The 13,993-nt window shown below is 54.9% G+C and overlaps 5 protein-coding genes across 5 annotated transcripts; 1 reads left to right on the plus strand and 4 right to left on the minus strand.

Moving 5' to 3' along the window:
* Positions 1 to 522: 522 nt before the first annotated feature.
* MYCGRDRAFT_74029 (uncharacterized protein) lies at positions 523 to 1,393 on the minus strand (the record flags this gene model as incomplete). Its single annotated transcript, XM_003851091.1, has 3 exons — positions 523 to 705; positions 784 to 1,056; positions 1,139 to 1,393. 3 exons carry the CDS (start codon positions 1,367 to 1,369, stop codon positions 523 to 525), a joined length of 687 nt encoding a protein of 228 aa, XP_003851139.1.
* Positions 1,394 to 1,792: 399 nt separating this feature from the next.
* Positions 1,793 to 3,474, minus strand: MYCGRDRAFT_100764 (uncharacterized protein; the record flags this gene model as incomplete). The annotated part of the gene is made up of 2 exons (XM_003851090.1): positions 1,793 to 3,105; positions 3,221 to 3,474. The coding sequence occupies 2 exons, from the start codon at positions 3,393 to 3,395 to the stop codon at positions 1,793 to 1,795; spliced, it is 1,488 nt and encodes a 495-aa protein (XP_003851138.1).
* A 1,728-nt stretch (positions 3,475 to 5,202) lies between these two features.
* Positions 5,203 to 6,506, minus strand: MAN1.1 (putative alpha-1,6-mannosidase; the record flags this gene model as incomplete). Its single annotated transcript, XM_003851089.1, has 2 exons — positions 5,203 to 6,263; positions 6,317 to 6,506. 2 exons carry the CDS (start codon positions 6,504 to 6,506, stop codon positions 5,203 to 5,205), a joined length of 1,251 nt encoding a protein of 416 aa, XP_003851137.1.
* An 889-nt stretch (positions 6,507 to 7,395) lies between these two features.
* On the minus strand, positions 7,396 to 9,985 carry MYCGRDRAFT_94499 (uncharacterized protein; the record flags this gene model as incomplete). The annotated part of the gene is made up of 4 exons (XM_003851088.1): positions 7,396 to 7,824; positions 7,878 to 9,730; positions 9,785 to 9,862; positions 9,916 to 9,985. 4 exons carry the CDS (start codon positions 9,983 to 9,985, stop codon positions 7,396 to 7,398), a joined length of 2,430 nt encoding a protein of 809 aa, XP_003851136.1.
* A 2,405-nt stretch (positions 9,986 to 12,390) lies between these two features.
* Positions 12,391 to 13,992, plus strand: MgEXG6 (Exo-beta-1,3-glucanase; the record flags this gene model as incomplete). The annotated part of the gene is made up of 6 exons (XM_003850668.1): positions 12,391 to 12,550; positions 12,606 to 12,696; positions 12,747 to 12,845; positions 12,897 to 13,060; positions 13,111 to 13,396; positions 13,452 to 13,992. 6 exons carry the CDS (start codon positions 12,391 to 12,393, stop codon positions 13,990 to 13,992), a joined length of 1,341 nt encoding a protein of 446 aa, XP_003850716.1.
* Between the last annotated feature and the right edge of the window lies 1 nt (position 13,993).

The following is a 13,993-nucleotide window of genomic DNA, read 5'->3' on the forward strand; positions in this document are numbered from 1 at the left end:
GGAAGGTCAAGTGCGGCGATGGGTGTGGCATTCGGCCTCGGGCGAGGGCTTGACGCTATGGTTGGAGGAGGGGAGCGCGTTCGGAAGGCGGGGTGGGATGGGCAGGGAGTGGTATGCGTGGTCCTGGAAGAAAAGCAACTTTATTTGGCTTCGAGTCCGTGGCGGAGAGGAGAGTGGTGAAGTGTCGTGGATCGATGGATGAGGAGGGGTGGATCGATCGGGCGACCTCGCTCATCAGCGATTCCCGAGGGAAAGATCCGCGATGCGAGATCAAAGTCTTGTCAGCCGTGAGAGCCTCCATTCCCACCCTCCACTTCCCATCCCGATTCCGTGAATCGCATGCAAAAGGCGTCGTCGAATGTCGAGCCATTTCGAGCCCTTCCCATCCTTGGTCCCGAAACAAAACGACCATCCCTTCCGAAGATATCGCCCTCGAATCCGTAGCAGAGAGAAATCGTTCGCAAATCGGTCAAGTGAGGCAGGTCGGTGAAGTGTGGCAGATCAATCCCTCACCTCCCTTCTTCACCAAACCGCCGCCTTCTTCCTCAACACGAACCCATAATACTCAAACCCCCCCTTCTCATCCTCCAGAACCTCCATCTCCACCCTCCACTTCCCGTCTCGATTCAACAACGGCTTGACGAAATGCGGTTGTCGATATGTCACATACAGAAACACGCCGTTCGGCTTCAGAATTCGATGGACCTACTCTCCTCATCAGTGCCCACATACATCGTCCCACCCACCCCCACCCCGCAAGGAAGGAAGGGGACTACTACTCACCTCATCAACATACCCCCCCGTATTCCTCAGCACATCCTCAGGCGGACTCCACGGAGAACCATGAATCATCGCATCCAAAGTCCCCTTATCAAACGCCACATCAACCGACTCGTCAGCAAGAAGAGCGGAGAGGTCGCGAACATCCGCGCACTGCCATTCGATTCCCGCCTCGGCTTTCGTACGAGCCGTCATCATCTCCACGACCGTGTGCGAGAAGTCCACGCATAGTTGGTTGGTATACCCTTCTTCTGATGAGAGGTCGTAGGGAACCGTCTGAGATCCACACTCTCCATGGTTAGCACATGACGTGGCTCATGATGGGGACAAGGTAGTGGTCAGGAGGATTAAGACGTACACTATCCCCACTCCCCAAGTGCACAATCCTCGGCTCATTTTCAGCCCGGAAGTGCGGAAAAAAATGTCGTCGAAAGAAAGGTTTCAACGAGGAATAATCGCGGAACCATTCGTGGGTGGGAGTCGAGCCGGAACCGGAACCACCGTTGGAGGAGGAGGAGGAGGAGGAAGTGTAACGGGAATTCCAGTACTCGGGCGTGGCGAGGGCGGCGTTTTCTTCGTCGGGCGTCATGTCTTTTTTTTCGAGGAGAAAGAGGAGAGCGGCGGTGTTGATTGTTGAAGGGTGTAAGATGTTGGGAGGTATTTGCCATTGATTTTTTTGGGGGAGAGATGATGCGTGTGTGGTGCCTGAGGCATGCAGATCGTCAAGGTTAAAACGAAAAAGGCACGAATTCGCATCGGTGAAATGTATACGTAGCAACATGGAAGGAGGTAAGAATGTCTGGTAAATGCTAACATCTCTATCGGTCTGAAACTGCGACCTTATAGCACACAAGACTGAATGCGTGCGAGGTATATACATTTCCCTCCCCCCTCCACCGACCGAAACTCCACTCCACTCCCACCCCGCCGATAAGTCAGTCTTCCAACCCAAAAGCTGTGAGAAAAAAAAAAGAATTCGTCCGTCATACCCTCCCCTCCCATCACATCTCACTTAAACACCCCTCACCCACTCCGTACCCGTCTTAATGTCGCCAAACCACGCCATTATGATATCCTTGAAGTAGTATGATCTCGGCGTCCACTGGCCACGATCACCACTCTTCGGCAGCTCGCTCATCCCCTTCTTGACATATGTCGAATTGAGACGCAGCAGACTCGACTCCTTCATCTCCTTCTTCTCCTTGGCGGATTGATGAGGAGTGACCTCGACCACACCCTCCTTCTTCATCCTCGTGATCATACGCGTCATCATCTGCGCCGTGGCGTCGGCGCCCAAAGTCCAGCTCGCGTCGACGTACCCCACGACGAACGCCGCGTTGGGGAGGTCCTCGATCATGACGCCCTTCCAGGTGAACTTGTCGGGGATGTGGAAGGGTTTCCCGTTGACCGTCACTTTCATGCCGCCGCCGAATTTGAGTTTCAACCCCGTCGCGGTGATGATGATGTCCGGGGAGAGTTCCTGGCCGTTTTTGAGGTGGATGGTTTTCTCGTCGATGTTTTCAATGTGGCCGGTGGCGACGGAGGATTTGCCTTGGCGGAGGGATTTGTAAAAGTCGCCGTTGGGGCAGACACACAGGCGTTGTTCCCAGGGATAGTAGGAGGGGGTGAAGTGGGGGTCGAGGGGCACGCTGGCGGGGAGCTGGGCTTTGGTGAGTTTGAGCATCATCGCCTTGGCGCGTTCGGGGAACCAGGCGGAGAAGGTGGTCATGAGCATGGGAGCGAGGATCCATTTGAGGCGGAAGACGCGGTCTTGGAAGTTGGGTGCCCAGGAGAACCAGCGACGGATGAATTTTTCGAGTTTGTCCTCGGTCGGGGCGGCGAGGATGTAGGTGGGAGAGCGCTGCAGCATGGTGACGTGCTTGGCCTTTTCCGCCATGACGGGGAGGACGGTGACGGCGGTGGCGCCGGAGCCGATGATGACGACTTCCTTGTCGGCGTAGTCGAGGTCTTCGGGCCAGAATTGGGGGTGGATGACTTGACCCTTGAAGTTGTTGATGCCGGGGATGTCGACTTGCATGGGGTTGTGGTAGTCGTAGTATCCCGTGCACATCATGATCCATCGCGCCTTGAATGTCTTGTTCTTCTCGCCGTTGACCTTGGTCTGGAGGGTCCACGAGTTGGACTCGGAGGAGTAGTCGGCGTTTTCGACCATGGTGTTGTATTGGATTTTCTTGTCAATGCCATACTCGGCGGCCGACTCCTTCATGTACTTGTGGATGCTTCCACCGTGGGCGATGGAGGAGTCCTCGTGCCATGGGCGCCATGGGAAGCCGAATGTGAAGAGGTCCGAGTCGGAGCGGATGCCTGAGGAATTGAGGTGTTAGAAAGAGAAGAGAGATGGTTGTGGCAGGGGGGATCTTCGGTGGGTTTGCAGTGCAGGAGTAGTAGTAAGCTGCATATTCCGTGCATGATTTCTTACCGGGGTACTTGAACAGACTCCAGGTTCCGCCGAGCTCATGCCGCCCCTCCAGGATGGTATATGTGAGGTTGGGCAGACGCTCCTGCAGACGGTAACCGAAATTGATGCCGGCGATACCAGCGCCGACGACGACAATGTCGTAGGCGTTCTCGCCCTCGGGGGCTTGCCACGCCATGGTCTGTGGATGTCGAGGAGATGTGGAGAAGGATGTGGTGGCCCAGAGTAGTGTAGTGTAGGATTCTGCAAGGGATACGATGGAATGGGGCGCACAATCAGTGGAGGAGGAACATGGGTGGAATGGGAAGAGATGATGAATGATATATATGGAGACGCTCATTCTGTGGTCGGTCTGGAAAGTCAACCACTCTCTGCCACAAGATGCCTCGGTCGCCCTTGGCTTGCGCGCATCATCTTCCCGAAGAAGCTCAGGTCTCTCTCTCTCTCTGAATCTCAGAGTTGTCCGCCGTGGCTGAGATGGTGGGTGGGGAACTCCGTCGCAACCTTTTCCGAATGCGGAGTCGGTAGAACTACCGCGGGGAATGTCGCTGTCGCTGTCGCTGTTGTCCATCCACATCATCAACAACGATGAGAAATGGATCGAGGAACGCAAAGAGTAACTACTGGCGAGATGTGGTGGGATCAACCTTGGACGACCTTCTGCGAGGTCAGGCAGGATAAGACAGATTATGCAAGCAATCGGGGCATGAGGCAAGACAGTGATGGTCAAGGGAGACAAAGCCGCCTAGGAAATCGGCAGAACAGCGGTCGTCGTTCTCGACCGGATCTCCGGGCTCTCATCAGTCGTCGTCGTCGATATAACGGTATCGTCGGTAATCAGAAGAAACGCGTTCGGTCACGGATGAAGAATCCTGACCGGCGCGCATCATGAAGAAGACAACCGCGCAAGCTTCTCCCTCGAACACTCGTCCCCTCCAAACAACCAAAGACACAAACCCCTCCGATGTATACCTCATTTATTCCACGCATATCCACGGTCGCAACCTCATATCCACAGTCGCAACTCGATCGCCCACGGGAGGGGGATCCCGTCTTTCGTGGCGAGTGATCGAGCCGGAACGATTGCGATCAGACCAAAAGCTTAATACCTAATGCTTCCCGACTTTTCGCAACCCGCAACCTCGGCTACTTTTCTGGAAGAGTAATTAATGAAACGACGCGTCATGGTCGCGAGCAAGCAGCAGAGTTAATTCTCCGAGATTTTATTGTATTCGGCCGCAAGGCCCGCAACGATTTCACAAGGCTCAGAATCAAGGCACCAAGGCGGAACGCCTACCAACCAAGCTCTCACAACAGGACATCTCATCGACAAAACGTGACCGATCGCCGCGAGACTTGCGTTCAGAGATGGGCCACAGGTTGCCTCTTGGCTTTATACAATTCTGGCAAGTTGTTGTTGAGAATCGCGTTCGAAGTGCAAAGTCGATGTTCGTTCGGCTGAGCGTTCGCGTTTCTCAAACTGCGTACGTAGCTTGCACAGAGAAGGAAGGAATATCGCGGAGGATCTTTCGCTTACTGCCTATTCTAGGCAATACTCGACTCATATCAGGAATGGACAGCAACCCTTTACTTTACCCGTTGTGGCCATTTGCTGACATGCATGCTTCCCACCGACTTGGCGACATTAAAGACGAGTTGAGCAATCACCGGATTCTATCACCGCCCTCGTTTCTCCAATCCCTGCTTCAAAGAAACTGTTCCAGCATCGGAAGAAGCGTTAGACGGCAATAAATGTCGTTCTGTACAGATTGCGCCAAAGCCATGCTGGGAGGGGGGAAGGAAGAAGAGCAGGTGAAAAGGAAGGAGGAAGGTATACCCGACTTTTCCAAGTCAAGTCGCCAGGTTGGCCGATTCCAAGCAAAACCGCGAAGGATACCACACACCCGTAAGCAGGGACCTGTACTGTAAACAACCAGGCCTACCCGGTTATCAATCTCATATCCAATCCCCACCTCCCATCCATCTCAAACCCCCAATCCAGCAACCAGCGCATCCAACCCCGAACTCTGCGTCCCCGCATCCGCCGGCCTCCCAACCGGTCCCGTCCACCTTAAACCCAACTCCCCCCTCTCATCCCTCCCATTCACCCACGCGCTCTCCGCATTCCCCTTCAAAAACCCCCTCCACCTCTCCTCCGGTCTCGCTCTCCACAATTCCGCCAAACCCCTCACAAACACCCCTTTAAACTGCGCTCCGTCACTCCCACAATCCGGCTCGCACGCCTCCACGAGCACCCCATCCGGCGCGAGAGCCCCGATCGCCGCGTCGGCGATGCGGGACGCGGTGGCGAGGTAGACTGCGTCGCCGGTGGCGCGGGAGAGAGCGGTGAGCGCGCCGAGGAGGACGCCTTGGTTGTAGGACCAGATTGTGCCGGCGTTGTTGCTGCAGGCTGGGTTGAGGCCGTCGTTGATCAGGTTTTCACCGTTGAGGAGGCCGGAGGCGAGGAACCATTGCCATTGCTGTTTGGCGAGGGAGAGGTAGTCGTACAGCGGCGGCACATCTGTCACGCGCTCGGCGAGGTGGGCGGCGACGGAGAGGTAGAGGGAATTCGTGATGGCGTTGATGTAGGTGCGTTTACGGTCCCAGGGTAGTCCGCCTACGGCAGGGGCGGTGTTGGAGGAGCAATTGGTCGTGCCAAAGACGGAGTGCATGTCGGCGAAGATGCGTTGGGCGGTGGAGAGGTAGGACGGGTTGAGGGTGAGGTCGTAGGCGGCGATCCAGGCGAGGGCCCACCAGCCTTCGTCGTCGTAGAAGTCGTTGAGGAAACCGCCGCGGGGGGCACGGCGGGAGGGGGGTTGGGGAATGGTAGTGACGGTGGTGTCTTCGTTGTTGTTGTCGGGGGTGTCGGTCATGTTGACTGTTGCGATCATCCACTGCTGGGAGGGCATGCCCATTACTTTGGTCGTTTCGGTGTTGATTAAAGCGTTGTAGCCTGGTGCTTGGGCGTAGGTGTTGCTGAGGACGTCTTCTACCGCTGGAAGGACGTTGTTGTCGATGAGAGCCAAGTTTGAGATTATTGTTATACCTGGTTGACGGTCAGGACTGTGCTCGTGCCATGCGGTTTATGCAGAAACTGACAATTGGCGCTGTTCCACCAATTTGTACTTGGGTTCCGAATTCCTGTCGATCGATTATACCATTGCTGTAGAGTGCTAAAAGCTGCTTCGGCGTTCGCAAAGGTCACATCTCGTTTAATCGCCGTTGCATTCGATGAACAGATGAGCCATGTAAATGAAAGAAAAAATGAGCTAGCGATGCGATTATACATGATAGAAAAATGCCGTCGCAAAAGAGTAGAGGCTGAAAGGAAAGAGTGAAGGAAAGTCAAACCGCTCCAGAATACCGACCAGCAGCATCTCTTACCTTATACCAGTCCGATACCGTTGTACATTTCTCACGATCCGGAACGTAGGACGTCAATCTGCATGATTCGGCGTCGCAGCCACTCAACTGTGGAGGTGGTACATTCGACGACATGGCGATAGTCGGTGGTAACAAAAGGGACCAGCGGGAAGCGAGGCAAAGGGACCAGCAGAAAGCGAGGCAAAAGGGGCCATCAGAAAGCGAGGCTTTGTGACTGTTTCTTGTCGCATTTCCCGTTTTCAACAAGATGAAGTTGGCGTTCTGATGCAGTATTGGTCAGGGATGTCGAAACTCAGTTGCGTGTGAAGAAGCGATCGTCAGCAGAGGCGTGGGTAGGAGGACGGAGTGGCATTGATGCAGTCATCGTGAGATGCCTTCGACTTGACGCCGCGTCGTTGTGCAAGACCGCCTCTTTGCTGATGGTGGTGATGGTGCGAGGATGTGAAAGAGGAAGAGAAGCGAAAGTTGTGAAGTCCTCAGATCGAGGCTGAAGGCTTGGCGATACCGACAAGGATGATGAGACGGACGCAATCTGGACGAGGATGCACGTGTGAGGTTTCGAACGAAGTGTGATACTTGAGATATCCATCTCTGCAAAATTGATGACGCTAGTCGTACACTACGTCGTCTATGAAAAAAGGGATTACGTACCGAAACTCTGCTCCCTTCCGACCCCAACGACCTTTGAAAGCTGTAGTCGATGAGACTGTCCACGACTCGCCATTATTCAATACCTCCAGACGCCTCAGGCCTACAAGCCACGCCTAGAGCAGACTTCACATTCCGAGGATCATCTAATCCACTTGCTCCTCCTCTCCTCCCGTCTCCTCTGCATCTGGACGGAAAACATCATTCACAGTCACCGCTCCCGCGCAATTCCCCGGCACGGTGTAGACCCTGTTCGGATCGGCCTCATACTGGATGGATCCGTTCGTGTACCTCCGGTAGTACTTGTACTCAAAGGACAACGCGACCGGCAGGCTGACCGTGTAGAACCAGATCGGGTCCGGGTCGGTGTAGTTTGCTGAGCTGAGGGCTGGTGCATTGTCGACGTTCCAGGTGGCGAGTTGCTCGATGCTGCCGAAGATGTTGACGGACTCGCCGAAAACGGTGACGATGCGTTCGCGGAAGGTGACGGATGTGAGGGATGGAGTGGAAGCGCAGGATTCGGTGGTGGTGGTTGAGATGCTGGTGCCGGCGGGTTCGGGGCGGGTGAATTCGGGCTAGGAAGGAGGTTAGTCGGATTGGTTGACACGCATGAGGTGTGGAAACTTACGGTTGGCTCGACGTAGCCTGGAGCTGTGGTGGTTGTGGTCGTGAATGGACGCGTGGTTGTGGTGGTGATAGGCCCAGTGTAAGCAGGCGGAGGACCGTTTGGCGCTCCAGTAGTGGTCGTCGTTGTAGTCGGTGCGCGGTAAGTGCTTGTCGGTGGACCAGTATATTCAGGTGGTGCTCCGTTGCCTCTCGAAGTCGAGCTCGAGGTCGAGCTGGCCGTCGAAGTGGAGCTGCTAACAGTGGGCGGACCAGTGTAGGCAGGTGGTGCTCCGTTGCCACTCGAGCTGACAGCTGCCGGCTCAGAGTAGAGTGGTGGAAGGATGCCTGAAATCGTCGTAGCTGTCGATCCCGATGATGTAGCACTGCTCATCATCATAGAGCTGCTCGAGACCGCGGGCTCGGAGTAGAGTGGTGGAAGAATGCCTGAAATTGTCGTAGCTGTCGTTTCCACACTGCTCATCATCATAGAGCTGCTCGAGGGCGTGGGCTCGAAGATAGGTCCTTCCGACGTGATGTATGGGATCGTCTCGGACGGAGACATGCTAGAGATCATCATGGAGCTGCTCGGTGCGGAGTAGAGCGGCGGCAGGACGCCGCTCTGGCTGGGCTCTGAATAGGTCGATGGAATTTCAACAGTCTCAACCGCGGATTCGGATGAAGACCGACTGGGGCTTTCACCCGGGAAAATGTAGCTGGGCAGGAGTGTAGTTAGGTTTAACCCGGGAGTCATTGAGCCTCCCGTCGACATCGGCATGGACGGTGTGATTGTCGCCAAGGGACTCATGGAGGTAGTCGACGGTGACTGCGGGACTGTGTACTGGGGTGGTTCTCCAGCAGAGGAGTAGCTGGGAGGCGTGCTGTTGACAGGCTTAGGGTTCTCCGTTGGCCTCGTGCCGCCGACCGAGCCATCAGATGGTTCACTACCAGTGACTTGGTCCAGGATCTCGCAGTTGTCGACGTCCATATCCGCCATGTAGTTGTACGCCACGCATCCGGGAGTCAAGTCGCACTCTCTTGCGCAAGCACTGGCCGAATCTGTTGTCGCTCGCTTGGGCGTTCTACCCGTGTAGACCACGCCGCAAGTGGTGTTGAATGCATTGCCATATTCGCTGTTGCAAAGAGTAGAGTTGGTGGCTCCTACCTCGCAGGTAGGCTCACCGCACGGAGGCAGAGCGTCGTATGACGGAGGAGGTCCGACACCCGATGGAGCAGCGCTGGTCATGGAAGACATCATGGAGCTCATGGAAGAGCTCATCGATGAGGCCATTGACGACATTGCAGGATCGGTGTAAGCGGGTGGGGCTGGAGCACTCATCATGCTAGACGAAGATGACACCGAGCTCATCATGGAGGCCATTGAGGACATGGCAGGATCAGTGTAAGCGGGCGGGGCTCCCGGGCTCGTTGTTGAAGAGACCGGACCAGTCGGCGGTGTGTTCATGCTGGAGGACATCGAATTGGTAGGTGCGGTATACGCCGGCGGGTTGCCTGGGTTGCTGGTGGGCGATGGCGTCTGAATGATGTAGTATCCAGGCATAGTGCCGGATGGGGGAACCGTGCGTGTGACGACCGAGGTATAAGCCGTGCCGCCAGTTTGATATTCCGTCAAGGTCACGTATCGTTGGGGAGGTCGATAGACATAGTAGACACCCTGAGATGCTCCTGCTGGAAACGCAGTGGAGTACGTGAAGTCTTCTGTCAAGACGGAGACTCCTGAGTAGCTACCGTACACCGTTGTGTAGGGCGGTAGGGTTCCGGTATAGCCACTGGGCGTTACAACAACCACAGAGCCTGGGTTTGTGCCACTTGGGGCAATGGTCGTGGTGTATGGCGTAGCGGCCGAGCTTGCAGGGTCTTGTTGGAGAAGTCAGCTTCAACGTTCGACGATGCGCTGTTGCTCAAACTCACTTGTGGCATAGCTGATGGTCGAGGGAAAGCCGACAGTGCTACCACTGCATTGATACACAGCGACAGTGACAACGCGAGCTGTAAAATCCGTCAGCGAACATCGTCTTGCGGTCGGCACGGCCTTGTCTTACTCGTCTGGGCAGAGGCCAATGTCGACAGGAAGCCGAGCACGGCAGTGCTTTTCCTCCAGTCCATGGTCATTGTGATGCGGCGTTGTTTGCAGAGTTGACCAGTGAGAGGGATCAGCGGGGAAGAGGACGCATGTTGAGTACATAGCGTCGCGTGGTGTGTTATACTCTCGTTTCCTTTTCCTCATTCCTTGGAATGCTAAGAATGCCGGGGCTTCCGACGCCATGTCACCGGGACTGTATGCTTGATCAATGCCATAATACGATCTGTGGAAATGCGTCGAGCTGAGCTTCTGTATTGCTTCGAGTACCATTGGGTTTGCTCGATGGTCAAGGTTGCGCTGTCATCTAAACTCATGAGTTGCTTCATACGTTGGCAAGACTTGATTCTTGCGACGGAATTGGTGGGCGGCGGACAGTTGTGGAATGCACCATCACAACAGTGGCGAGAAGTCCAGACCCCACCGAAGCATTGTTCGCAGGATTCCAGGGACATTCAAGAGATTGGTTCCGAAGCATTGGCATCCCTGGCTCGGAATGCCGTCCGAAAAGGTTCGCACGGTCATGCGTTTGTGAATGCTTGATATGACATTGTCGGGCTCCATCGTCGTCGTCCTTTAGGGGGTATGGCATCGGCATTGTTCCAGCTCTCCTCGTGGGGTGTTTTCTAGCATCGCGGTCGGGATCATATGAGCCCAAAGATCAAGTGCCACGCAGACCGTCCAACGTCCCTTTCCGCAAACAGGTCCTTGATATCGATTACAAGCAATGCGTCCAACCAGGCTCAGTCAAGAAATTGAGCATTGGCGGATGACATCTCCTACCTCCAAAAGGGAACGAAGAAGCAGAAGAAGACAACTTGATAAGTGCCGTCGGGAGTAAGATTGTCCGCGGATCGATGCTGCCTGAGGCTCCACTCACCTGTCTTTTTGTACCAGGTATTTAGCCCGAAACATCAATAATCACCTCACTTTGTACGACTCCTTCTGGTCCACTCACCAGATAGACCGCGTCGGCTCAAGGATGCTCGTCGAGATGCTTCGCCCTAGGCTCAGCCAGGACGCCTCAATCCATGACTCGCATGAACCAATACATGTTCTCTCCTCACCAATGCCGGGTTGGCTGGGCTGCTCGAACCAATGCCCAGCTTAGAGAGTATCAGACGCACGGCTGGCCCTGTGACCTATTGAACACTGAACGTATCGATCTTTGGCGACCCGAACTATACCTTGCTAGACCACCGATCGAACTGATCCATGAAAAACGCAACTAAGGCAACGAGGACATGGTGGACAGGGACATATCAGGCAACGAGGACATCGTCGTGGACAGGGCGATTTCGGAGAACTGAGAACGAGTGGGAGCCACGATTTACCTACCCGAATCTCGAAATTTCGACTGGGAGCAGTGTATACTATGCTGTTTTCACGGACACTCTCTGACTTGAATGGCACCTCCGTCGTCCGATCGAACGATCAACTGTTTGAATAAGTCACCGTCAGATTAACCTCCGCGCGCGTCTAGGCTTGCTGTCGTCTTGTTCGGCCTCGTCAGTGTCTCGCGTCTACTTGAACAGCGTGGCATGGTTCGGCTCCTATCGTGAGTGAGTGCTAGACGTCCGGCACCAAGTCCCACAAAGCTGGACGTTCGCGTCCTTCGGCTTATTGATGACTCTTCATAATGATCTCAGCCATCCCGTCCGAACGAACTCTCTCGATGAAGTGATATTGACGGACAACAACAAACAAGTGCCGTCGGAGAGTGGAGGAAGATGGTCCGATGCCCGCGGTCAAATAGTTCTATCGGTCATGATCGACGCCAAGAATCTCTATAGCCGCATGCGCCTTCACGGTTGGTGGATAGGGATGTTCTTCCACCGTGGATGGAAGATTTCTGCGTATATACACGGTGGAATCCACTACGTACACAGGGTGGACGTAAGGGAGATAACCCCTGCGAGGCTAGATTCGGGCACTTTGCGCGTCGATATAGGTTATATCCGGGGTCATTGGTATCCACTCCTTCCTAATTGGGCAAAGCGTATACCGATCTGCTGTGGACGGAAGCGACGTCTTCTTACATACACGCTCTCCACGTGTATATACACGTGTATGGACACAGTGTGGATTGTGGAGGAACATCCCTATTGGTGGAACGTCAGTTTACCCGGCGATGACCCAAGTCCGCCTAGCGTCTTCAAAGTCGCTTGACTGTCCACAATGAAATGGAGCCCCAGATTTGTTCGAGCGGGGAGGCCGCTCTCCTCAACTTGGCGTGGACAAGCAGATGGAAGTGGAGCCGGATATGCGTGTGACCTCATGCGAGTCGTTCGGCAGCAAGATGCTATATAATGCTGTAGGTTGGCCGCCGACGTAGATGGTGGTGTCGAATGTACCCTCGGAACCTCTCGACATCATGTTCCGATCGATTCTTGGCTTGAGCGGTCTGCTCGCCTCTTCTACCGCTTCCACTTTAGCGATGCGAGGCGTTGAGGACTTCTCCGGCTCACTTTTCCCACGAACCCAGACCGACGGCGCTTCAGAGTGGCCATACGGTCCGTTCTCGACCAGAGGTCGCGATATTGTCAATGCTCGAGGAGAAGCGATAACATGGGCCGGCGTGAACTGGCCTGGCAGTGGTATGCATTTGCTCTCGCATTGAATCGGCTCGGCTAGGTTCTAATCAGAATGCAGGCGAGACGATGATTCCAGAGGGCCTCGAGTTCGCATCTGTTGAAGATCTCGTGGCTCAGATCGATAGTGTGGGCTTTAACTTCATCCGCTTGTAAGTGACAACTCGCAAATGAGGATAGCAACAACAGCTGACGTTCGAAGAACATACGCCATTGAGATGGTCGACCAGATGTACGAGCGGAATATGTCTGATATTCCGTTGGAGATCGCCCTGATCACTGGTCTCGGTTACGAGAACGGGTGAGGATGTGTCAGATGTCTTGAAGTCGGGACGAGGCTGACCTCTAGCAGAACAAAAGTCACCAAGGAGATCATCGAGAAGAACCCAACCTGGACAAAGGACACGACTCGCTTTGAGATCTGGGATGCCATTGCCAACGCCGCCGCTAACCGCAGCATATACGTGCACCCTGACGTGCACGTAGGCAAAGCTCAGTGGTGTTGCAACAACACTGGTATATTGAATCTTAGGTGCTTTTCGGGCGTGCTGCTAATACAATGTTAGATGGGAACGCCTGGTTCGATGACTACAACTTCCCTGTTGCCAACTGGAAGCGTGGTCTTCAATTTGTCGCCGAGTGGGCCAAGGACCACCGTAACGTCGTATCGATGGCCCTTCGAAACGAGCTGCGCCGAGCGATCAATGAGACAGCACCGACGTCGACCATCGGATACAACTGGCTGTCTCTTGTTGGCAACAACACCGCCGCCACGGATGCCATCCACGAGGTGAACCCTGACATTCTCGTCTCGTGGAGCGGAATGCAGTACGATCAGGATCTGGCAGCTTTGTAAGTATTTTCAAAGCAGCACAACCCCGAGTTCCAGCACTGACCGTACCTCCAGAACGACCGGCCTAGACCTCAACACCGCGCCCTGCTATAAGTGCGACGTCGTCCGTGACGGATACCGCCGTGACCCCATCATCTTCAACCTCGACGACCACCCATGGGCCGACAAAGTCGTGTACGAGCTGCACCTCTACTCCATGTCCGAGGACCTCGACACGGGCTCCTGCCCACTCATCCAAGCGCAATTCTACTCCAGCGGCTTCAATGCAATGGGGATCGACAAGCCCGAAGCGTGCAACATCACCGGAGATTGTGTCGAAGCTGTGCGTCAGACGCCGGTGATTTTGTCCGAGTTTGGATGGGCACAGGACGAGACGCTGTTCAACGATACCTTGCAGACTTGCTTGAGGGACTTCACTACGCAGAACAATGTCAGCTGGGCGGTGTGGGCTTTTGCTGGCTCGTACAGAGTTCGCTCTGGTGGGCAGGGAGTGCCGGATACGTGGGGCTTGACGAATTATAATTTCAGCGATTGGAATTACCCAAAGGCGGTCGAGGACTGGTTCAAGCCGTGGGTGGCGGAGTCGCTCGGTTGAG

This window comes from Zymoseptoria tritici, chromosome 7 (genome assembly GCF_000219625.1).
Source record: "Zymoseptoria tritici IPO323 chromosome 7, whole genome shotgun sequence".
In the NCBI taxonomy this organism is placed as follows: domain Eukaryota; kingdom Fungi; phylum Ascomycota; class Dothideomycetes; order Mycosphaerellales; family Mycosphaerellaceae; genus Zymoseptoria; species Zymoseptoria tritici.